Source organism: Parus major, chromosome 4, assembly GCF_001522545.3.
Source record: "Parus major isolate Abel chromosome 4, Parus_major1.1, whole genome shotgun sequence".
Taxonomy (NCBI): Eukaryota; Metazoa; Chordata; class Aves; order Passeriformes; family Paridae; genus Parus; species Parus major.
Genome location: NC_031771.1, coordinates 891930 through 916086, shown reverse-complemented (window position 1 = coordinate 916086; position 24157 = coordinate 891930). Strand labels below are relative to the sequence as shown.

The 24157-nt window shown below is 39.6% G+C and overlaps 1 protein-coding gene across 1 annotated transcript in view; it reads right to left on the bottom strand.

The window, feature by feature from the left end:
- SLC7A11 (solute carrier family 7 member 11) overlaps positions 1-20896 on the bottom strand; it is a 72479-nt gene extending 51583 nt beyond the window's left edge. Inside the window, exons 1-5 of the mRNA XM_015625812.3 lie at positions 19825-20896; positions 17068-17194; positions 12959-13074; positions 4656-4781; positions 2490-2589 (exon numbers count right to left, since the gene is read on the bottom strand). Of these exons, the coding sequence (XP_015481298.1) occupies positions 2490-2589; positions 4656-4781; positions 12959-13074; positions 17068-17194; positions 19825-20101 (746 nt within the window). The 5' untranslated portion in view covers positions 20102-20896. The remainder of the gene's footprint in view (positions 1-2489; positions 2590-4655; positions 4782-12958; positions 13075-17067; positions 17195-19824) is intronic.
- Between the last annotated feature and the right edge of the window lie 3261 nt (positions 20897-24157).

Here is a 24157-nt window from a genome sequence, read left to right as displayed (position 1 = left end):
CAAAGCAACCATAAGCCTCAAGGTCACTGAACCCTCTGTCCTACATTTATTAGCACTAGGTCTGTGCCTGACTGGATCACAATTGTTCCTGGCTTGGAGACAGGCCTAGAGTCAGATCTTGTCTAATTAAACAGAGCAGTCAATACAGTGCCTATGCTGGTCTTCTGCTCTTGTGCAGAAAGACAAATGGCATCTGAGCCAGCAGTGCTGCACTGAATAAACAGGTAACTGATTTGACAGAAAGTCTGGGAGCTTTGCCCCATGTCAAGTCTTGGGGCAGAACTGGGTTAGCAGAACAACTTAATGGTGGCTGATGGCTTTTTAAAAATAGTGATTTTGTGACTAAGCATGAAATTCTTTGTCACACCTTATCCAAAAACATCAGTACTTGTCTTTAAACTTCCTAGTGCATAGAGCACAGAAGACCGATATATGGAGGAAACGTCTTTACAGTGAGAGTGGTGGAGCACTGAAACTGGTTGCTCAAGGAAGCGGTGGATGCTGCATCCCTGGAAGTGTTCAAAGCCAGGCTGCGTGGGGCTTTTAGCAACCCGGTCTAGTATGAATTATCCCTACCCTTGGCAAGGGGCTGAAACAAAATGATTTTTAAGGTCCCTTTCAACACAAACTGTTTATGATAGCCCAGCATCAGTCCTTTCATTGATGCAAAGACATGTTTCCTTGCATTCTTTTCTCCACCTGTCCTTTTCCAGACAGCATTTTATATACCTAATAGTCTACACTTGTTCTTGGTAGGATGAACCCACACACAGAAGGATATACTGCTTTTCTTTTCTTCTTCAAAGTGGTATCATTAAAAGTCAGCAGTTAAAAGCTAACAGTCTTTTGAGCTATGCATAAAATTCTACCTGCATCATCAACGCTTGCTACACTCCTTCACATCCAGCTGATTGTATTGATTTAGCCCCATGAAACTGATAGTGCAAGGATATTGACACTTCACTTAATGATCTGCTCCTCCATGTTCTGAGGTGAGGAATTTAGGTGATGACAAAGAAAAATAGACAGCCGGGAAGAACCACTAGCCAAAATAGGTCTTTTTCCTGCTAACTTCTTTTATAAGTGGCAAATAAGGACCTTGAAATAAAAGTCAGAAGGTGTAAAGAGAAAAAAAAAAGATATTTTTAATTGAAAGGCTTTGAACCATTATGTGAAAAATGGTAAAGGTATATGAGAAAAATAACAGTATTTTGATGAAGCATTTTGCAGACAAGAAATTCTGAATAATATTAAAGAGCTTTTTAAATTGCTTTCATACAAAAACTTAGGTTAATACTTAAAAAGTGAGAAACCATTGGATATGAGAGACAAAAGCAGTTATAGAAGAGAAGGGGAAGTAGAGATGGTCCACATAATCAATTCCATTTCTCTGAGGCTTCAAAATGCCAGGCTCTTTTCATATATATCTATTGCAGATAAAGGCTTTGGACTCTCTTGGGTTTCTTCCCCTGCTGCCATTTAATATATAAAGTTCTGTTCATACTTCAGTATGCAGATTTATAATGCTCCTGCAACCAGGGAATTACAGATGGGCAGAGAACTCCAATGCTCAGCCCATTGTCCCTCCAAATTGAATAAATAAACCCCTTATCTTGCAGCCCTCGTTTTTTTGTGCAAGGTAAAGAACCTGGCTGCCTATGAGCCTATGGAAAGCAAAGGGAAGACCTGCAGACAAAGCTCTCTCAAAATAAGCCCACTCTGTGCACTGTAGTCTGTCTTCTTCCTCCAACACTGTTGCTGCAAAAGCCCTTTGGCACTACAATGTGGAGCCCTCATGAGCATGAATAAATTGTACAGGCAGATTCAAGAAGTGGCAGCACCTTACAAAGCAGTTGCTGTGTACTTTGGAGGGGAAAGAGAGAAAGAACTTGAAAGTTCTAAGCAGAATACCTGAAGGTAGATTCCCATACTTCTGCTCACAGTCAATCACACTTGACTTTTGTGGAAGCCAGTTGCACTTCTTTTAAGTTTCAAATCTCTCAGAGCAAGAAATGTAAAAATCTTGAGATTTTTATTCTGTTTTGTGGCCCACACCAATCTCACTGATTCTTACTTGTCAAATACTTCTTTTACAAAGCAAGGCTAAGGGCCACACAACTTTGTAACAGAATAACAGATTTATTTTTTATGTAATTACTGACTAAAAAAAAATAAAGCTTTAGTTTATTCTTTTTTATTATTTTATTAAAGTATTTAATGAAAAATGAAGACTATACCTTTATTGTGGTTTGATTATTTTGGTTGTCAGTGCATGTTTATATAATTGTACACTGAAAAGAAATATCTTTCCTTTGCAGAGCTGCTTGCACAATGACCACTGAGCATATACTGGAACAGTAGTGAGAACTACCCTAGTTGTATGATGTCGCTTGGCAGAAGATGTAGAATGCTTCATAAAATAAATGTCTTTGTTAGAGCATACTAGTGTTTGTTTTCAGGATAAATATATATAACTTTTATCCACTTACCAGCCTGAATAGGCATACATTCCTGAATAGAAAGCAAGTGGTAATCCCATAATACTGGCATCATTCCCTGCAAAGGCATTTTTAAAGTGCTGTGTTTCTCCTGTAAAATCAACAAAAAAGTGTTGAAAAATAAGCTTTTTGGTCATAACTACTTTTTTTAAAAAATATAACACATCATGGAACATTTATTCAGCCAGCTGTTCACTAACATCAAGTTCTGCCCTTGACCTTAAATTCTGACCCAATCCTTGCAGCCATAATCTGCCAACAAAAAGGCTTTGTGGCATCTGTATTCATGCAGTAGGAGAATTTGACCTATTAGTTTTTTTCAAAGCATTCTGAGCTTGATGACACTCACTGCTCTGTCATTTCCAGCAGTGACTTACATCAGCTTACGTGAAAGAGCAGAATGAGCTCAGTAGTTTTTGATGTGGAAAATTTCACTTGTTCAACATTTTAATCAGAAGGAACTTTGCTGGCATTTCATTCAGAAGCAACATTTATAAGATAAATAAACCCAAAATTTTAAACATTTCTACAATTGAAAAATTAGTTTAGTAGCTCCCAACCATGATAATCAATACTGTACTAATATTACATCAATTAAGAATTATCTACATATTTATAAGTGCAAATATGCAAGACTTTTGTTACACTCTTATTCATTTACTAAGTGCTTTATGTCCCCACCATATCCCAAATTTCCTGAGAAGCAATGATCCTCCACAGATACAGAGCAGGAACAAAATTAATTCAGAGTTAAATTAGCAATGAGTCACATCCTCTACCCTTTACTCTGTTTTGACTGAGCACTCAGTCAAAATTCCCATTGAAGCATAGACTTTTTGGTTAAGGGAGAAACTGTGGCCAGAGGAAGGTCCCAGTGGAGACTCGGGGACACTAGTTGAACTACTTCAGGGCAACAATCCCCAACCAAACCTGAGTTTGACATGCTCCAAAGGTCTACGAAAAGTGGGGCAGATAGGAACCGAGAGAAATTTTGCACATTTCATGTGTCATCTGCAACAGGAAATGGCATTGCAAATGCCAGAAAGAAAGGGAAAAACAAGAAAACAAAAACAGTGAATCAGCAGAGTGCTACACAGGAAAACTTTTATTTCAGAGTCTATATTAACCACAGAGAGCCATCTGTCCCTGAGAAACAGAGCTTACTATAACACTGACTAACACAAGACTCCACCTGGGGGGGAGGGTTTGTGAGCATCAGAAAAGAGTATCCCCTGGGACATAACCAAAAGCTGTGATAGTTTTCATTAGGTAAAATCTGTCACCAATACAGTCAAGAGTGCTCCCTCCCTACTCTGCCTCCTATGCTTAATGGCTGCTTATACTCTGTGTAGCTGTTGTAAGGAGGATGACCTGGGGCTTGTCACCATCTCACACCTGCTTCTCAGGGAATAAAAAAGTTTCTACAGGCAGCTGAGCACTTGCCAGTGAAAAGAGGGCCTTTACAAGGGCATGGACTGACAGGACAAGGGGAAACTGCTATAAACTGACAGAGGGCACATACAGATTAGATATTAGGAAAAATTCTACCCTGTGACAGTAATGAGGCACTGTAACAGATTTTTCAGAGAAGCTAGGGATGTTCTGAAAGTGTTCAAGGCTTTGGATGGGCCTTTGAGAAACATGGCCTAGTGGAAGAGGTTTTGAGTTAGATGATCTTTAAGGTCCCTTTCAACCCAAACCACCATATGATTTTGTGATTCTGTGAATTGTGAGCCCCCTCTACCAGCACACACATGTACCATGACTAGGGACTAGCACAGTTAGAGGAGACATCCTGCCTGGACAGGGCACATACTCTGGGGAGGTGTATGCACATCTGCCTTTAAATCCCATCCTGCCCCTTTCATGAAGTTCAGGCCAAAGACAGATTACAGAGAAGAGCAGTCTATTTGCCCCTTTGAAAAGGAAGTCTGATTAGAATAGTCTTATTGACATGCTGAAGGAAATACCAGTTCATTCCAGTGTAGTTCCACTCTAATTAATGACATGACAGTACCGAACCTCAATTAAGCAAGCACAAACTAATTAGAGATTTTGCTGCTGTAAGCATTATGTGGCAGAGGCAAGTGGGGAAAGACTGTGGAGGGTATAAATAAGATAAAAGCTCTCTAAAAGCATTTACTTTTCATTTCGTACCTTTAATTAGCTGGATAACTCCAGGGACTATAATTATCAGAATTGCTACAAGCTTACAAAAGGTAAGGAACATCTGAATGCGGGCACTCCAGCTGACACTTGTGCTATTCAGGACCATCACCAGTGCTGTGAAGGGATAAAGAAAAGTCAGAAAGAAATAATTTTCAAAGAATTCTTTGCCAGCAGAGAGGTCATACAAACAACAGATCCTGATGCATTAAAGGAAATACACACTGATAACTTCTCCAGCTCTTGTCCTCCCACTTCTCTCATCCCCCTTCAAGGTACCACACCAAAGGCTTGAGCTGAGCCTCTATAACTCACCCACTGCACTGACCATCCATCTGTCCCGACACACCAAATTACAGCTTCATTGACCCATAACTGTCAGCTGCTAATAGACAACTGACTGGCAGGACCCTGTTTCGGAGGAAAGAAATTAATTGCCCAACTCTTGTCACTCCAGATTTCTTTGTCTGTGCTGCTTTGAGTGGAGATTTGTATTTTTCATAAAACAATAACAATTAATAACCATATTAAACTTTCTCACCCTTGTTTAGGCCACACATGAATTTGTAACTGCTTTATCTCTGCTCCTCTTTTCCATGTTCTCCCCCTTTTTCGCTGTAGCACAAGAGATGCAGGAGGGCTGGAGTGCAAGTGCTGTGCCCACCCTTTCTAGCAATCAGTGAAGAAACAGAGACGTTTTACTTATTGAAAACAAAGCCCAGGTCTGCAGCTCACCAGCATGTGGAGAGGTCAGAGAAGGGTTTTTTTCATCCTGCCTGGTCAGCTCACATCTCCTTCTGGGTCAGGGACAGCATCTTCTAGCATTTCCTACAGCACTGACTGACAGGAGGAGGGCAGGTCTTGTCATTTTAGTGCCACTTATTCTAGTCTACTTAAACAGAAGGAGTTTAGATATTAAAAAGAAAATTAAAATTTCCCTAAAGAATGGAAAATGGGAGCCATTTTATTAGATAAAAAAATCTCTTTCCCCTGCTGCTTCAGGGAAACATGGTCAAGCATATTCTTCTCTTTCTTGCCATCATATGGAGCTAATGAAGTAGCTCCTCATCTCAATCCTCCTGTAACTCAAGCTCTCTCAAGAGTACCAGTTTATGTAAATCATCAGCCACATCACAGATCTCGAGACACACAAAAACACAATTTGCTAGTTTGTAGGAGCTAGCATTGTAAATCCAGCATGGCACAGGCTTTCTGGAAAAAAAACTCCACTGATTTATCTCAAGTCTTTTATACAGTTTCTCTTTACCAGTGAGGTTAAAAAATATTAAAAATATCTTCTCATTTCAACAGAAAGTAGTTTGAGTTTAATGGAACAGGGAGAAAATTCTAAGTAATCTGGATCACAGTGAATTTTTAATATATTTTTAAATAAAATAAAAATTCCAGGGGGAAAAAAAGAAAGCATTTTTCCAAATTTTTTATTTGGGAGAGAGACAGTCCCACTCTCAAATAAGCTCTTTACAAGTCACTATATATTCACAACATCACCTAACACAATTTTTTCACCAGAAAAGGATCTTGAAGATCAAAATCTTTACTCAGTTCTGTATCTCACCATATTTCAGAGCTGAAGTGTTCTGAAATCACAATGAAATCACTTGGACTTCCGCAAAGTTTCACTTGAGACCCAAATATTTTTATTTTTTTTTTGCTTTTCTACTTCCTTGTATACCTGAATTTGAAAGGGAACAAAAAATACCAGGGCCCTGATTCATTGCTCTATTGTTCCAATATTACACTGACATATCTTGACTAATTTAAATTTTGAAAGATCCCTTTAGGTTGCTGATGAATATTAGTTACTAATGAATGTTAGCCTCCCATTCTTTTCCTGGGGCTTGATTAGCAGTAAGACTAACAACTTTCATTTAAGCAAAATATATTTAAAATATTAATTTCACTGAAAGTTTTTAAGTTATAAAAAAATCCAGTGCCATATTCAAGCACTTGCTTATTTTAATTTTCCTAGAAGACTCACGATATCATATTTTTATTCTGTAGAAAGGGAAGCCTAGGCATGGACCAGAGCACAAGAAAATTTCAAGGAGGATTTCTTTCATGTAAGAGAATCTGCAATTTGATATCCTGCTTACCCAGAGTTTAAGTTGACTGCAGCAATCAGTCTGTCACCTTACACAGGTCAGATTGGTAACATGAGTGGAGAGAGCTCCTCCAGGTTTTCTAATGCATTGGTTTCACCTTCCTGATACACATACAAGAATGTTACTGGATGGTAAGGCCTCAAACACTTCAGAAAAGGGGCAGCCACAACTCCTCTGGGCAACCTGTGCCAGTGTCTTACCACCTACATCAGAAAAATTTATTCCATGTATCAAATCTAAAGCAGCCCTTTTACGGTATGAAGCCATTTCCCCTCATCCTATTGTCACAGTTTAAGCACAAATGGAAATTAAACCTGGCAGCTGCTTGCTCAACTCCCCCCTTTCACCTGCCACCCACCGATGAATGAGAAGAGCCAATGTAAAACTTGTGGGTTGAGACAAGAACAGTTTAATAATTGAAAACAAAGTAAAATACAGTAATAATGGTAAATAAATAATAGTAACAAAAAGGGAAAAAAGCAAGTGCTGCACAATACAATTGCTCACCAACCACTGAATAGAGCCAGACCCCTCATTCCCAAACCCAGATCAGATGTCCTTCCATTTAAATCTTCACAGTTTATATGCTGGGCATGATGTTCTATGGTATGGAGTATCTCTTTGGTCAGTTCAGATCACCTGTCCTGGCTATGTCCCCTCCCAGTTTCTCCCAGTTTCTTTTGTTAACCTCCTTACTAGCAAAGCATGGAGGCAGGGAAAAAATGTCCTTGACTATGTCCTTGATAAACTGGACTTAGCCAAAAAAACCCAACATCAGTATGTTACCAACACCATTCTCATTCCAAATCCAAAACACAGCTCTGTAACAGCTACTAAGAAGAAATTAACTCTGACCTGGCTGAAACCAGGACACCTATCACTGCTTGCCCTTGTAAAAGTCCCTTGATACAAATGTCCTTTGATGGTCCTTCATAAGAATAAGTGCAGAGTTGGAGGACTGTTCTAGTAGTAATTCAGGCTGCAGGGCTGAGACTTAAGTGCTTACAAGTGCTTGAAAAATTTCAGAAAAATTTATTGTACTTATTAAGCTATAAGAGTTTATAGCCTTCTTTATAATATAATATTATATAATATACATTATAGATTATTATATACTATTAATAATAGTAGTAGTATTTCATAATAATAAATTTAGTCTTAATGTGCATGACACTTGTCTAGAAATGAGGGGCTTACACTAGCATCACGTACCAGCATAGTACTGGTTGTGTTAGTAACTGGGTAGTGAAAGGCAATGGGGAAGTGGAGTCATGAAGAAAACTGCTAAAAATCAAGAAAAGATGATGACAGCTGTGCCAGGGTTCAAAAAGGACATTATATTCTGGGACTATGGCCATTAGTCTTCAGAACAGGGACTATTGGAGATATTTAGAGAAATTGATTGCGGACACATTGATACGAGATCACAGCAAATATCAGAAGGAACAGCAGTTTCTCAGAAAAAGGACAGTGAAAGGAGGACTCGGGTCTAACTTTTCTAACTAAAAGTCAGACATTAAGTGTGGCTGCATCCTCAATGAAGAGACAGTTAGCTCCAGAGGAAGAATAACAATACCTCTGTGAGACGCCTATCCCAGATGAGATTGTTTACCTTCAGGAAGTTCCTCTTTCCTCTTTCTCCACTGACTCTATGGGGAACATAGATTACCTAAATACATTGATAAAACCAAGATGAATCCTAACCAAGAGGAGTGTGGAGGGAGAACAAAATGGGGTTCATAACAGTCAAACACAATGGAAACACCAACATGTTTTTCACAATCTCTTTCCTTCCCACAGACACACAACTATAGATGAATAACAAAACCTAATGGGAGAAGCAGCAGTGAGCATTACATCCTCTTACTTTTCAGAATATATGTACCATTGCCTCATCAGGAGACCAAGAAAACTGCTCTCCCATAACTTGTCAGACTTTTAGGGTCAAGGCATTCAAAAAATGCCAAAAAATACCCTCAATTTGCAGACCCTAATGAGCCAATTAAAAGTCACAGGAAGCACAAAAGCACCTATCAGAGCATATTTGTAAGAGCATATCAGAGCATATTCCTGCAAGCCAATAGATATTTTAATGTAAATTGCTTGTCTGATAACTGTCAGCAGTAGAGAGTGGCATCTGCAACATCTGCCTCAATGAAGGGAAAAAAAGGCATCTAATTATAGACTCATAGACACCAATAAAACGGGGCTGGAACATTTTCTAAAAAGCACTGATAGACCTGTACAGCTAATCTCAGTTTTCAAGCATAACTTTACCTCTAACAGCCAAAGTTTGGGGTATTTGAATTTTTTGACAGACTTCCCAAAAAAAAAAATAAGAAAGAGGGAAGTTATATATTATTGCAGTGTAAAAATAAGTGAGGTGGTGTTTTTCAGTATCAGTTTTTAATGGCTGAAACCTGTTTATCTGCTTTCTGGTACAGAGGCCATGTGAAAAGTTTGGCACAGGCTCAGTTCCTATTTGGGCTACATATTGATAGAGGAGTTTGATATCTTTGCACAGTGCATTTTATCACTTCCTGTTACCATTATATTTAAGTTTACAATTAGGAAAATATTTAATAGATATAAATAAAGCAAGAGATGAATATAGGGCCTTTTTTGCAATGAGAGGCATGGTGATAGGATATTTATTTATGTCAAGAAACAATAAATATGGAGGAGTCTACCAACTTTCACTTCAAGAGGAAAATGAATTTTAAACTCATTCTCCTAAAAAGACTCCCTTCAGTATCAGAACAAAGATGGACAACATCTCTTTGCTTTGTGTCCTGGAGCTATTTTGTCCTGCTGGAACTGAGTGGGGAGTTAGAAGGGCTAGTCTCCTGTTTGCATTTTCTGCAGCTGTCCTTCCCTGTGTTGAAGCACATCCAGCTTCTCTCTCCCCTACCTGTCCATTTATTTTCATAAAATTTTAGTAATTATATCCTGCCTCTGGAAGTGTTCAAGGCCAGGTTGGATGGGGCTTTAAGCAACCTGATCTAGTGGGAAATGTGTCTGCCCATAACAGGATGATCTTTAACGTCCTTTCCAACCTAAAACATTTTATGATTCTATGAAATGTATACTGTAATAAAAATCTTTGAGATGTCTGCTCTTCTTTCACATACAGTTAAATTAACCAAGTTGAGAAAGTTTACTGACTTTTTCTGACAAACTGATATCTGCATATCCAGTATTTGATCTAGGTTCTTCTCCTCCTGAAGATTTGCTTAAGAAACACCAAGTGAATTTAAGTGATTTCCAAGTTTGAAAAAAAAAAGGAAGGTTTTGCTTCAGAAAGCTGTGGCATCTGAAAAGAGACTCCACACAAGCATCCTTCTCTCTACTGAGACATTGAAATGTTTGGAGATTTTGGTTGGTTGGTGGTGTTAAAAAAAGAAAAACCATAATAAAGGCAACTAAAAACAAAAGCAGCATATTGGAGAACATAAAATTTTCTTTTACAGATTGTTCAAGATTGCTCTGAACAGGTGATTTTGAGGGGAATTTTGTGCCCAGCATATGTCCTTTTCCTATAAATAATAAAGCAAGAACAGAGATTTTTTAAATGTCACCATGTCTAGTAGTTGCATTTTAACTCTCATCTGATCTACATCTCCTCTGCACTATCATTCCTTTTTCACTGAAGAGGCACAGAGGAGAAATGGTGGAGAGTAGAATGGCTGTAGCCCTTTACAAGGAATATTTTTTGGTGGCTGGTAGAGAAGCAATAGTATTTGCCACTCCCCAAAATAATCCTGGTTGCATCCATCTCAGTGAACCTTTTAATAATAGGCTTAAGATGCATCAATAGAGATTTAGGTGGGGAGAAAAAAAGAAAAAAAGGAAAGAGAAAAGCTGTACTGTGACAAGGATAGAAAAAACTGGACTACAATACTAGTGATGTTTTAAAAAAACTCTCACACTGCAGATTTTAAGACCAGTTTAGACAAACATTTCTAAGAAATTGTTTAGATAATACTGATTGTGTTTGGGATCAGGGGATTACCTGGATATTTTTCAAAATTCCTCCCTCTTCTTTCTCGTACAACAAGAAATGACAAGTTAAAACAATAGAACAAAGTCTTACCCAGGGAGAGAGTTCAGTGGTGCATCCCACTGCCTTTCCCTTTGCAATAAAGACATATACACGACCAGTGCTCTCTCATCAGGCAAGGAAGGAAAAGGGACCAGACATGGGTAAGAAAAAATGCATGTCATTTCACTTTTTGATTAACTAAAAATTTGAAGTGATACTATTTGTTGCACCATTATATTGGATTGTAAGATCTTCAGGGCTCCAGAGTGTCTATTCAGCTCACCAACTTAATCTTACTTATCGCTCTGCCTACATACCCAATACCAAACTTTCATAACAATTACCACCACAGCATCTGATTCTTACCCTACAAGGATTAACAACCAGACACTCTGTGATCACTGAGCTTAAGTGCAGCAGAAGTTCTAAGAACTACTACACATAGAACTCCACTGGAGAGCATACTGCAAAGAATAAAGTCTCAGTCTGATATATCACTGTTTTTCTCAGTGTCATCCCATTCACCACTACAAGTTTTCTACAAGAATCCCTCCTTTCAGTGAAATGCCAGTTCATCCCACCTGTTCCATACAGACCCACTCTGTACAGGAGTGTCTGCTGTAACCTCCCTTCTCCCTTTAGGCTGTGATTATTTCAGCCTAATTCCACCTTCCCTGCAAAGCTACTTATTTGTTCAATTATTTTGCCAAGCCCTGGCTTATCACACAGATTTTCACTTAAATTAAAAGCAATAAAAACATATTTCAAATTGTTCACCTATTGTGCTTGACTCACAAGCAATTAACAAAACACTTCGATGCAGTCCTCACTTAACATTCCTTCTGTCTCAGTGACCATAACATTACTGAACATGTTTCACTCTTGCACTAAAATGTTTTAGACAGATGTAGCTGTAAAAAATCACTGACCTCAAAATTAAAACCCCTAATTCAATTACTCCTATGAAACCCATAGTTTATGCATAATTAAGTTAGAAAGGAATGCAGTCACATATGTTTTTAACACTCCAGCCAGAAAGGAAATCTTATCAAGTGAGCTCCCACAAAAAGCCACAGTAACCTGGAGGCTGGAAATTGCAATGTAAATTGAACTCCTTGCCCTGAAGAAAGAGTCATCTGAACCTATTATTGTGCAAAACTAAAGGGGTCTCCTGTAGGCCTTTGATCATTTTGCATGTTTTAATTCCTTTTTCCAGTCTTTTTGTTTCTGATATGTGCACTGAGCAAATTGAAAGGAACAATCTGTTACTAATTACTCAGGTCTACTCTGCACTCCCTCCCAGCACAGCTGAATTCCAAAGTGTGCCCACAGGGATTATCCTCACCAGTGACCAGAAAGACAGGGAAACAAGCCTCTAATGCTACAAGCTCTAGAATGCCATTCCCATAATCTTTTGTGCCTTCCCATTTCATGCATCCTCCATACCAGCCCAGGTACACTGTAAAGCCTCTGCTCTCACGGTAGTGCCCCTCTTTCCACTGCAAATATTGGCTTTCTGTAACCCTAAATGACCCCTGTTACACTAACTACAAAGTTAGCAAGTGTAGGACAACAAGCCAGCAACAACCATGCACCAGGCTGAATGTTCTGCTCCCAAAATTTGCTTCCTGCTTTCTGAACTACAAGCGCCTCAACAAGGAGTATTGCCAGGATGGAAAGAGTGGGACTGGGGAAGATGACCTCATGTTGTCTGTCTGCACTCAAGAGAACTACATTTCTTCATGGCATCATACCTGGCATTTAACTGCCTCCTAAATCTAAGGTAGTGCAAAACACTTAAAGCAGGTAATCTTTCTTGCATATCTCTGGCATTACCTCACCATCTCTTAGAGATTGAAATTGCTTCTACAAAAAGCAAATTTGGACATTAATTCAAGTGGCAACAGAATCAGCCTTGACAATAGATTTTCCCTGCCACGGATAAAGTCTGCTGTTCTTTTTGTTCCTGTGTTTGTTCACAAACACCCACACCCAGGCAAAATGTCACACAGGTGCCCCTGGGACTCGATGCATGGTAATTAATGATTTACTTTAAACAATTACCTGCTCATTTTTTTTCAATTTATATAATCTTTACCTTTCCCTGAAACCTAAAATTGGATACTTACTGATGCCGACAGCTGTAATAAGTTTAACTGCAAGTTCTGGGATTTCACACTGCATAAAGAAAGGTTCCAAGATATAGCGTCCAAATGCCAATGATATCACTGCTGTGGCAGCAGGGCTAGAGTGGAAAAAAAAACCAAGGTCACAAAATTAATCTGCAATAGTTACACAGCTATTGGATCACACTGTAACTTCATTATCCGAGACCTGTGAACCTTAATTTTGGTGCTTTCTTTGAGCTTTGCTGACATGTACCACAGTTTCTGAATGCAGCACTACTCAGTGATTCTGATCTGACAGCAACACTTCTTATCAGGTTGTCTCTTACAACTTCCATGTTGCAAAGCAGTCATAATCAAAACCAAAAAGTATCAATAGAAATCTTTATTCACTCACTTGAAGTGAACATAGCCAGTAATCGGATTACATTGGCAACACCCTGCACAAAAATCAGTGGATTTCAGTGGCCATATATATCTCACCCCTCAGAGACACAAGCAAATTAATTTCATTCAAGCTGAGCATTCTGGTTTACTAAATTAAGTATCCAAAACCTACTCAGGTCTTTTAATAAATTCTGAGACAGTCCAAATGGGATTTTCTAAAATACAAACAGAATTTGTTCCTTTTATTGACTAAGGATTTCCTAGCACTACAGGTGAAAGCAAAAATCCCTGTAGTATACCATAGAATACCATAAAACAAAGGAATACGAAGAAAGACAATGTTTCTTTATTTGGCCAGCTAGTGTTTTTCATAGTAAGAGTTAAGTTTTCCAACACCCAAAAAGCTGTTGCATTTACAAATTTGAAATGCTCATAATATTCATACAGCCCTTCTATTTGAGAAAAGCTAACTGTTTGTCAGAAGCCTCAGCACTGACACATATTAGTAGCAAATTAGCCTGTGTCTGCAGGTTACTGTTCATGTTCCATTTAGAAGGACATTTTCACCCTCATTAGGACAGCTGGTGGCATCTGTGGTTTATCGCATATACACTGTAGGACAACAGGCACATGATTCTCAAAGAATTTCTGAGTTGAACAAGAATTCATCCAAATTTCTTGTGAAAAAACCTGCCACACCTCACTTCACAGAATTTTGATAAAAATTCTATGGAACAGGGTAGAAATTCTGCAGAGACGTTGTTGTTCTCCATTGAACTATAAAAGAATTTTCCACAAGGGAGTTGCACCATGGAAACAAAACTCACTTTCTCTGTGTTATGACTCAACTCAGAAGTCACACACTGTGTTGGACCAAGCTGCAGAACAGCACAGAACAGAACAATCTTCCTCAGTAAGTTTCTGCATGGACAAGCAAGGGCTGCTGCATGTGCATTTCCCATGCATGGGGATGTTCCTCTCACTGGCCAGCAAATGGCTTTGCAAATTTTGTCTGGATTTTCACAGACATTTACTGCAATACTTCTAGTGTCAGGAGATCACCAGGCATCTAGTTTTTAAGTACTGCATGCAGCCTTCCATAAGTAGTTTTGGAGTGCTCTAGATCAGATGAAAGATCAGATCTTTGGAGCTGTCCAAGACTTCTTTTCCTCAGTCCCAGCTTCTTTCCCCATAACTTGGACTTTGATCTCCCATTTCAAGGAAAAGCCTTTTAAAAAAAGCAGTCACTGCTATCCACACCACTGTTTCTAAAAACAGAGCTCCTAAATTACACCTCTAATAGCTCTGCCTCCGACATTACCATGACTCTCCCTCTCCATGGGGGAGATGTTGCTGGCAATGCTGTCAATTAGTGGAGGTAGAAGTTCAAAGAATGGAGCAATATTAAAAAGACACACAGATGGGATGTTTAGCGACGTAGCTTATTGGCAGACTCTGCAGTGTTGAGTTAATGGTTGGACTCCTTGTTCTTGGTGGTCTTTTCCAACCTTACTCATTCTGTTTTTCCTTTTGACTACAGTACTACAGGCAGGCTGGCAGGCCTCAATAGCTGTGTGTTCTGGAGCAGGTAGCAAGTGCATAACCAGCTTCCACAGAAGGGCAAGGATACAGGAAGACACCAGATGAGGCCCAGGCACAGGGTCCCAGCACATACCACAGGTGAGTCAGGCACCTGGCAGCACACTCCTCCTGCCTTTGTTTAGCAACCACCAAGTGAAGCTCTACAGACAACGCATTCACACTGCTGTCTTCACTTATTTGAAAAATAGTTGTTGGAGGTTTTTCAAAGGTATATAAATATATATAAAATACAACCTGGCTTTGGGAGAGAAAAAGGTTCACAGTTGCACTGGGTAAGAAGCAGTGCAGTGTACGGCAGAACTATTCAGTAAGTGGGCAGAGTAGTTAAGTGTGCTCTCCACTGTCAAGTAGCAGCTTTACAGAGATATATGAGAGCAAGAAATGTCTGTTTTGGTTGTTACTCCTCCACCAGCCTATAAGTGTGATAATCCTGCAATCTTTCATAAGAAAAACCAGCCTAGCTGAGATGTGTGTCTGCAACTTCATCTGCTGAAAACAAAAAATTAACATACATGAGGTCTCAAGTTCTTTGATAGAAGCAGTCAGTTAGTTTCCTGATGCAGGAGTCAGCTATAAAACTCTACACAGAGTTTCAGCAGTGCTGCTCTGATCATTGCAAGTTACAACATGTATGCCTTCCTCACTGCCTCTTAGACTGGGTGATTAAAAAAACCACTGATGTTCTCTCCCATGCAACATGACTATTTTCTGGGTGTGGGGCAGATGACGATTACTAGAAGCATTTTCACAACACTCCTGGGACACCGTCATACATTAAAAAAATAATTATTTTGTGAGGAAAGGAATTTACAATGCCTGGTTTTGTTATGGGTGTTTGTGCCTGAGTTAATAAGTTGCCTCTGTCAAACAAAGTGCAGATTAAGAGGGGGATTTCTAATATTGTTCCTGTTTGTTGATTCTCTGATGTGACATGATATAGCTGTTCACAGCACTGTGAAAACATAGGTCTCAATCCACTTCCTGATTGTCCTTTTTGGCAGAAGTTTCATACAGTTGAGACATCTGCCCTTTCATCACGTTTGATGGAAATTATGCAGTTAATTCAAAGGTTTCATTTTGGTGGGGAGGTTGTGTTGGACCATCTGACATACAAAATTATTTCCCCTGGAAACAACATAAGGATTTATAGATTCATTATGACTCAGCACCGTCAGCACTTTTAAACTCAACAGTCCATGCTAGAACCTGTCAGTGTTATGTAAACATAGTTATGATTTGAAATGAGGCTTGTGCCTCATTTGTGACTAATCTGCTTATTGCAGAACAGAGGGGAAAGAAGTGCTAACCAGCCTGAGCTGGGGATGGAGCATTCCCAAAGACATTTTGTATAAGTGAGTTGCCCTGTTCTACACATATCGAGATCTCCAAAGTCAGCAAAACTGCAAAAATAAAAGGAGAGGCTACACATGAGTTTGCTATGTTGATCCATTTACATTATGAAAGTTTATATTATATTATTCAACATCTTCATATTGTAATTCTTCTGCACAAGGTCAAAGGCTGCACACCAAGGCAATACATTGGACATTTTAGGTATGTGAAGGTAATGTTTCATTATTTGGTTAGTTAGTGTTTTTCAAAGTAAGAATCAAGTTCCCCAACAACCCACAAAAACAAAAAATCAGGGCCCAATCTGACATACAAAGCATACGCGGTGCCCTTAACTCTAAAAACTACAGAACAGTAGTTTCACCAGGTGTTATTCCTGTATCCAGAGACAACAGTAATTGTTCCAGAAGGTAGTGCTAAGACTGCGAAAAGGTAAAGGTGACTTCCCCTTTCTGTACTCTATCTAGGTATGACAAACAACATTATTAGTGACATCAATGGACTATCAATAGTAAACTTAGCAAAATTAAGGCAACTAATTGGATTTTTGTGGCAGGGAGTTTTCTTATTTCCCCCATATATGCACACATCTCCTTGAACATTTCAAAGCTGATGAGTAGAATAGCATTTTTAAACCCTCTGAAGCAATCATAGTAAAAGAACACAGTTAATTGACCAAAATATCTTTGATTTTTTTTGCCCAAGATACAGAAGAGATTTTTCTTTGTGACTGACAAGTGCATTGCCATCAGAAACAGTCATGATACACTTACCGAATGATGAGTAGTTCAACCCAGACCCTCACAAATGCAGGTAACGGGCCAAAGGCCTCCAGGATATAGGTGTAGTGACCACCGGATTTCTTAATGCATGTTCCTAGCTCAGCATAGCAGAGGGCACCTGTGAGAATTCAACAGGGCCAACATGAGAGATATCCAGAAATACCTATCAAATAATTTATAGCCTAAACAACAGAGCTGCTATGGTATCATAACTACTTTTTATATATTGTAATTTTTTCCAATGAATTTTGCAAGTTTTAATCCATTCAGCTAGACATGTAGTAAACTAAACCATTTATCCACTTATATTTAAAGCCACTGGACAAGCTATTTGCAGTAAGTGTTGTTACTACTATGCATCTTGTGAAGAGGGACAAGAAAGTGGGTTGTTATACTAGACACGTTACTTCCCAGGTAGCCAGACTGCATTGCTAAATGAAAGATTTCTGACACACTTGTTATCAAAGGTTGATTTACTCCTCTCAGCCTTAGAGATGCCTGGCTCAAACTCTAAAGGTCTAAAAACTGTATTACCTCTCCTCAGCCATGGATAAAAGCAATCAAATGGCCCAAATTTGGAAGCAGGATCTTCAGATTAAGAATTTTCCTCAACAATACTCCTAACATTTTACATATAAAACTCAGGGGGTGACATAGTCACAGCTTTTCAACACTGGTGGAGTGTTTTTGTGTACTACAAATGCAGTGAAAAGTCAGGAACCATCAGCTAGTTACAAAGCTGGGGATTCACAGCTTCACAGGTGGACCACATCAATAGTGTTCCACAACCAAAAAACATAGGCAGCCCTTTCGGAAGACGACTCTGAGGAGCCAGTAATGAACAGTAATAAAGTTTGTTAGCACTGCATCACACAGAATTAAGATCAGAAACATACATTAACTCATTTCAGCTCTCTTCCCTGCACATCTTTATGTCACATACTTTTAGATAAGAACTACAGTTGTCAAAACCATATCACATGTAAAAGCCAATTAAAGCTGTACCACATGATGACAAATTCTCCAGCTTTATTAATTTGTTTTGTTTGAGGCTTTGCAAAAATGTGGCAACTTTTATCTGCTATTCTTTAGCTTACCTGAAGATGTGTTTAAAGGAACCCTTACAGCCACATCAAAGAGAGCTGTTTATGCATTTTCTTTTGCCAGCCTCTTTTTTTGAGGTTCAGGATGAAATGAAATTGTGTTTTAATATATGTTATAAACACAGCCTCAGCAAGACCTTACATGATCTCTACATGTGATTTAACTATAACTAAGTCATGCAGGGAACCAAAAAAAAAAAAAAAAATTAAAAAGGCAAGAACAACCAAAAAGCAAACAAACTGTAACAGGTCCATCCTGAGAGCAAGATACTATCTTTTGCTGTGCCAAATTACACAGTTCTTCCCATCTAGAAGTCTGGAAAATTACCTAAAAAAATCTGTCTGATAAAAGAGAGGGGGTTATTTTGGTTTTCTTGTTTTGGTTTGGCTTCTTTGTGAAGCTTTTTTATGTTTTGTAGAAGCTTTACTACACAGCGAGAAGATTACTACTACTAAAGTTACAGCCATAAATTCTGTGCTTAAGCAAATTCTGGGTTAAGCAACATAAAAGCCCAAGGTCTTTTGACAGGGTTACAAATAGCATCTGAGGTTTTTCTTGATAGGAGAATTTTGTTGCAGGCAGAACTTCCACACTTGTACAAGAGATTATGCTGCACGTTGTACCCATACATTAACGATTTCACCCAGATGGGTCCAAACTTACTAGGACTGTTTGTTTGGCCTGGGTTGGTTTAGCCTGTAAAGAATATTTCTTTTAAGGTCAGAGCCAATTTACAAGGTGGCATTTGCATGTTCCGCCTATTAAGTAGACACTTAGGTCCTCTTTGTCCTCTTCACTCCTGCCAGTAAACAAGTAGTTTCCTTTTTAAATAAAGCCAATATTCATGTTAGTTCTTCAGTTTCTTTGAGATTAACTCTATTAAACAGGTCAATGAACCCTCTGTCCCACAGAGGCCAGGGTAGGGTTTTCCACTCTGAATGAGGGTTTTGTGTACAGAACAACTTAACTGGACTTCTTCAGAATTCAACACTCTTCAAGCACACAAAGAATTAGCAAAAACTCCTACAATAAGCAGGCTAGCAATAAAATTCCCAGGGTAAATTTGCTTCCATCACAGTTTTTTGTAGCCCAGTTTTTCAAAGGAACTTCATGAGCAAGGAAGGAAGAAAAGAGCTGGGAAAAGGGGTTATTAGTATTATTGTTTTGCTCCCCTTCATGCCAATACATCTTACATACAGTGGGAATTATTCCTCTCAGACTTTGCTGTAGCCTCTAGGGAACTAGGTTGAGCTGTCTAAACATTTCAGTGGTGCTCATGCATCATGCTCATCCCACAGCCAGGGGCTTTACAAGCAAACCAAAAATACATCTCACAACAGGAGAAAAATATACATACAGCACGTTCTACAGGGAAAAACGCACATTTGGTTTTCCTGTTCCTTTAGGGACCCACAAAAAAAAAAAAGCTTCCAACTTTCACCAGCTGGTGCCATGAGTGGGGGGACAAGGCTTGCAAATCTTTGCACCCTCCACAAAACTATCATGCAGCACAAACCATCTGTAGTTCCATTGGTGCTCAAGCTCTGCACTCTGACTTCCTATCCAATCATAAAATCAGAGAAAAAATCACAATAATTCACCAGCTGCCCCTCTAGACCAATTAGAAACTTTTCAGGGACTTACCAAAAAGTGAGAGGATACCACATACTGTCCACACAGTCAAGGACATGCCCACGCTGCCTGTGTTCTTCAGGATGCCTTTGGGAGAGATGAAGATGCCAGCTCCAATGATAGTGCCAATTATGATGGATATCCCCCTCATAAGTGTCACTTTCTTCTTCAGCATAACTTTTCCCTCCTGGGCTGGCTGTTTGCTGTCCATAGAGGACAATTTGCCATTAGCTTGTCCCTGCAAGTAGCTTCCATTAGAGACCATGGCCACAGCAGCTTTCCTAAACATGCTACAGTGCCACAAACACACTGCTGGCAAGCACAGGCAGAAAAGTTTTCAGCAGAAACCGAAGGGGATTTTTCCTCCCCTCTATGTAGGCAACTACTTTGTCTCTTCCTCTGTCTTCTCTTATCTTTCCAGCTGCTCCTACACACAGGTAACAAACTCTTTAAGAGTATGTGAGCCCTTCCTGTGATCCAAGCTCAGCTCAGAAACACCTGCGTTTTCACACTGTGGTACTGCCCTATCATTGGAAACCAGTTCAGCTTCCGCATGGACTTGTATTTAAGCTCTTGTCATACCAAGTTACTCTAGCTGAATGATGATGCAAATTCTCCAGGTTTGCATCAGCCATTTGAGAAACCGCTGGCATTACTCAGCGTTTCTCCCCCCCCCCCCTCCCCCCCCTTTCCTTTTTAAACCGTACGGGCATGTTGTACAATTGGCCTGGGGGTGGTGAGAAGAACAAAGCACTTGCAAGCAGCTCGACCTAAACCTCGCCAGTCAATGCAAGCATATCACCCTCGACACCCCGAGACGCACTCCCAATTTTTTTAAAGTAGTTCAGAGCCAGAAACAAAAGCCTGCCTAAACACAAAGCTTGTCAGAGTATAAGGGGAAAAGAAATCAAACAGGATACGTCATTCCTGGGTCTAATCCAATTTCATTCTCGAAAAACTCTCAACAAAAGTTAAGTTTGCGGGGGCTGAACTGCTAGTGTCTTAGTTGATCAGCCTCTCCCACCTCCATGTTACTAATCTGGAAATCTCTGCAGGGACCGGGAACCACCATAAAGGATCCATACAGCCCCACTGTTACCCTGAGTTACTTGGCAACACTCCCCAGTCAGCCTAATGAGCACACAGGCATTATTTCCACGAAACAGGCATTTTCATAGGTGCAGCTGTTTTCCGGGATGTCAGGAAACAGCACCGCACCACCACTTTTTTGTTAAGATACACTGCAAAGGTTTACAGCCACCTTGCATGTGTGACCGGGCAGGAGCAACGCAACACCCCAGACCACAGAGTCTCCAGCACCTCAGGAATCAGAAGGGGATTTTTTGTGTTATCTCTGACCAGATAAAGAGGTAATCAGGTGCACAAATACATTTGCTTCACCTGATCATTCGAATTCAAACTGAGCAATTAGTGTTAAAAAGAGGTGTGTTCTCCTAAAACAGAGCAAAAATCAACAGCCTTCAAGCACTTTTGACCTAATCAAGGGAAAGCCTTTATAATATATGCTAAAGGGTATAACTATTGCAGCTGCTACTAGCTTCAGATTAGATCAGTGTAGTGAGACATTATTGCTACAGTTACTGCTCTTACAGGTATTGTTTAAACAGCACCTAGGTTTGGGAGTAAAAATAAGATCAGTTAAACCATTTTATCCTTCAAAAAGCAGGCACTGAGCTCACAGCACAACTGTGTTTTCAAATCTGTGTGAGAAAGAACAAATCCTGGACTACCAACATGCTGCAGCTGTAAAATTTCAGTGTTTTTAAAGCCTCATATTTTCATTTATAACACACCTGAAATAGTTGGCACTGAGATAAAAGAAGGCATTAAAAAAAGTTTATCTCGTTTACATGCACATAGGTAAAAAGCAAAGTCATTGTAGCTTTTGACTGACTACATAGCAGTCAGTTTTCTGACTATATCCCACTTCTGCTTCTACCTACTGACGTGCTCAGTAGATGATCCTTCACTTCCCTGTACAGCAGCCCACATGTGACTGCACAGACTGATTGCAGGCAGAGCCTTCCCTGACACCCCACAGCCCAAACCAAGCCAATTTCCATGGCACTGGCTACAAATAAACCCAGGATTAGGTAGCATGTTGTGCCAAGTTGTTTTCTCTTGATGCCCGTTCCATAGGCTGTCCTCCAGTAAAATTAGGCAACTGGATCAAATCAAACCAGCAAAAAGCATTAACCAGAGAACTGAATTGGGCTGGTGACCTTTATTTTAATCTTTGAAGGCTTTTTATTGAAGAAACACATGACATCTTCAAATACCTGATACTTAGAGGTACACATTTTTAACTAATGTTTACCCTTTATTTACACAGGAAGTTGGTTCCAAGATCGAACCAAAAGCTCAATAACCAGATGACCCCGAGGCAGCTTCCTGCAAGCCAGCTGTCTTCAACAACCAGCCAGTACAAATGCTGGGCAGTCTAATGGCTTTCAATCATTTAATTTAATTACTAGCCAGAAGACTACATGTTTCCCCTTTGGGCATTGCAATTAACATTCTCCCTCACAGGAAAAAGGATACTTGCTTCTTCAGTGGTATGGGAATAGCATGCATACAAATCTTGTGAAATTCCCAGGGAAATTTATAAGGTAGGACCAGAGGACAGCTGGATGGAGAAAATTCCTTTTCTTAACTCCTGGCAGCTTGCTAGTGATCTCATTTGTAGCCTTCCCAGGGAGCATGTTTGTGTACCATGCTTCTCAATGGTATCCACTAAAAACAAGAAAAATAGGAGCTTTTCTCCTTTGTGTTCCAGCCTTACTTCAAATTATTAGTTCCACTGAAGGCAAGGAATATTTATTTGGTGTTGGGGGATTATTTGTTATATTCTGGGAATTTCATGAGCATTATCTGTCAACTGAGCCCAGTCCTGAGAAGGTCATGAAGCTGGAACATAACTCTCTCCTGACCCCACTTACTCACAAAATCTCTTCTGATTATTTGTATCTCACCAGCCATTTTTACTTCAATTATTCATCTCAGAGCAAGGACCACTATACAAACACAACAAACATTGCTCAGTGTCCAACACAGCAAACAATGCTCAGTATCCAACACTCAGAACAGCCCCATTCTTCCATAAAAAATCACTCTAAAAGCAGAACAGAAAAGGTAAAAGGTGCAATTTTCTTTAGACTGATGACATTATTTGAAGTTTCTAAAAAACATGTTCTGAAAACAAACTTTCATCCTCTAATGGCATCTGGCATTGTGCATAGCCTTTTTATTTCGTTTCCCTCTGGTTGGGTTTTTTTTTCCAATTCATAGACATTTTCTCCTGAACAAACATTTTAGAGAATAACTGAGATCATCACTGTGAAAGAGTTTCCTTTTGAATCTCACCACCAGCCCTGATCCAAACAAAAATCCTTACCAGAAAAGCCTACAAGTCCTACACCTATACCCTGCAAAGAGCTAAAGCATCAGCCAGAAGATTCAGCAACCCAGACTGGTTGCCTGAATGCCACCAGTGGCCTGTCACAGTGTGAATAACCTTCGCCAGCTGCACCTCTCTTCTCAGTGCTTGAGAATCACAGGGAATAACAATACCTCAGTACCTCAGGCTGAACACACCTGACTGTTACCCCCATTTATCACACTGAGTTTTTGCCAACATCAGGACACAGCTTTATCTTTCCAAAGAAGCTACAATTTTCATATTCCCCCTGGGGAATGCTACAAAACGCACACAAAGCATTCACCTTCATGGTAATGCTAAAACAAATGCAGCAAAGAGAAGGACCTAAAGTTCAATCCTGAACTTGAGTTCCCAATTCTCAAGCCCACAAAAAACAATTTCTAGATGCAGAAATTTTTCCAGGCATTTGTCTATCAGCTTTTTGCATCGAACAAATCCAAAGAGTCACATGCCAAGCCTTCAGCCACATATTGCCATGGTGACTGGAGACATGGGAAAAAAAGAGGAAGTACAGCAAGACTGGAGAGGTGAGGAAAGCCCCAAACTCTTACACGTGGGTGGCATGGCATGAAAAATGTTGTTTAGAAAACTGATTGGAGTCTTCTGTGTATAATGCCAACTTGTTTGTGAGCTTCAGAAAGCAGCCTTGTAGAAAGGCAGTAGTCTGGTTTCAAATATCAAAGGATGGGAAAACACCTAAAAGTATTTGTTTCATGTAGATAATCTAGCATTGAGAAGATTTGAGTGAGGAATTTAGCTCCTATTGCAGTGTTGAAAAAGAATTTAACTAGTTGGGGGCGGGGGGGAGGGAATCTACAAGCATTTGAAAACTAAGGTGTCATTGAGAATAAATCATCATGAAGTAAAAATCTCAGCAGATTGGGA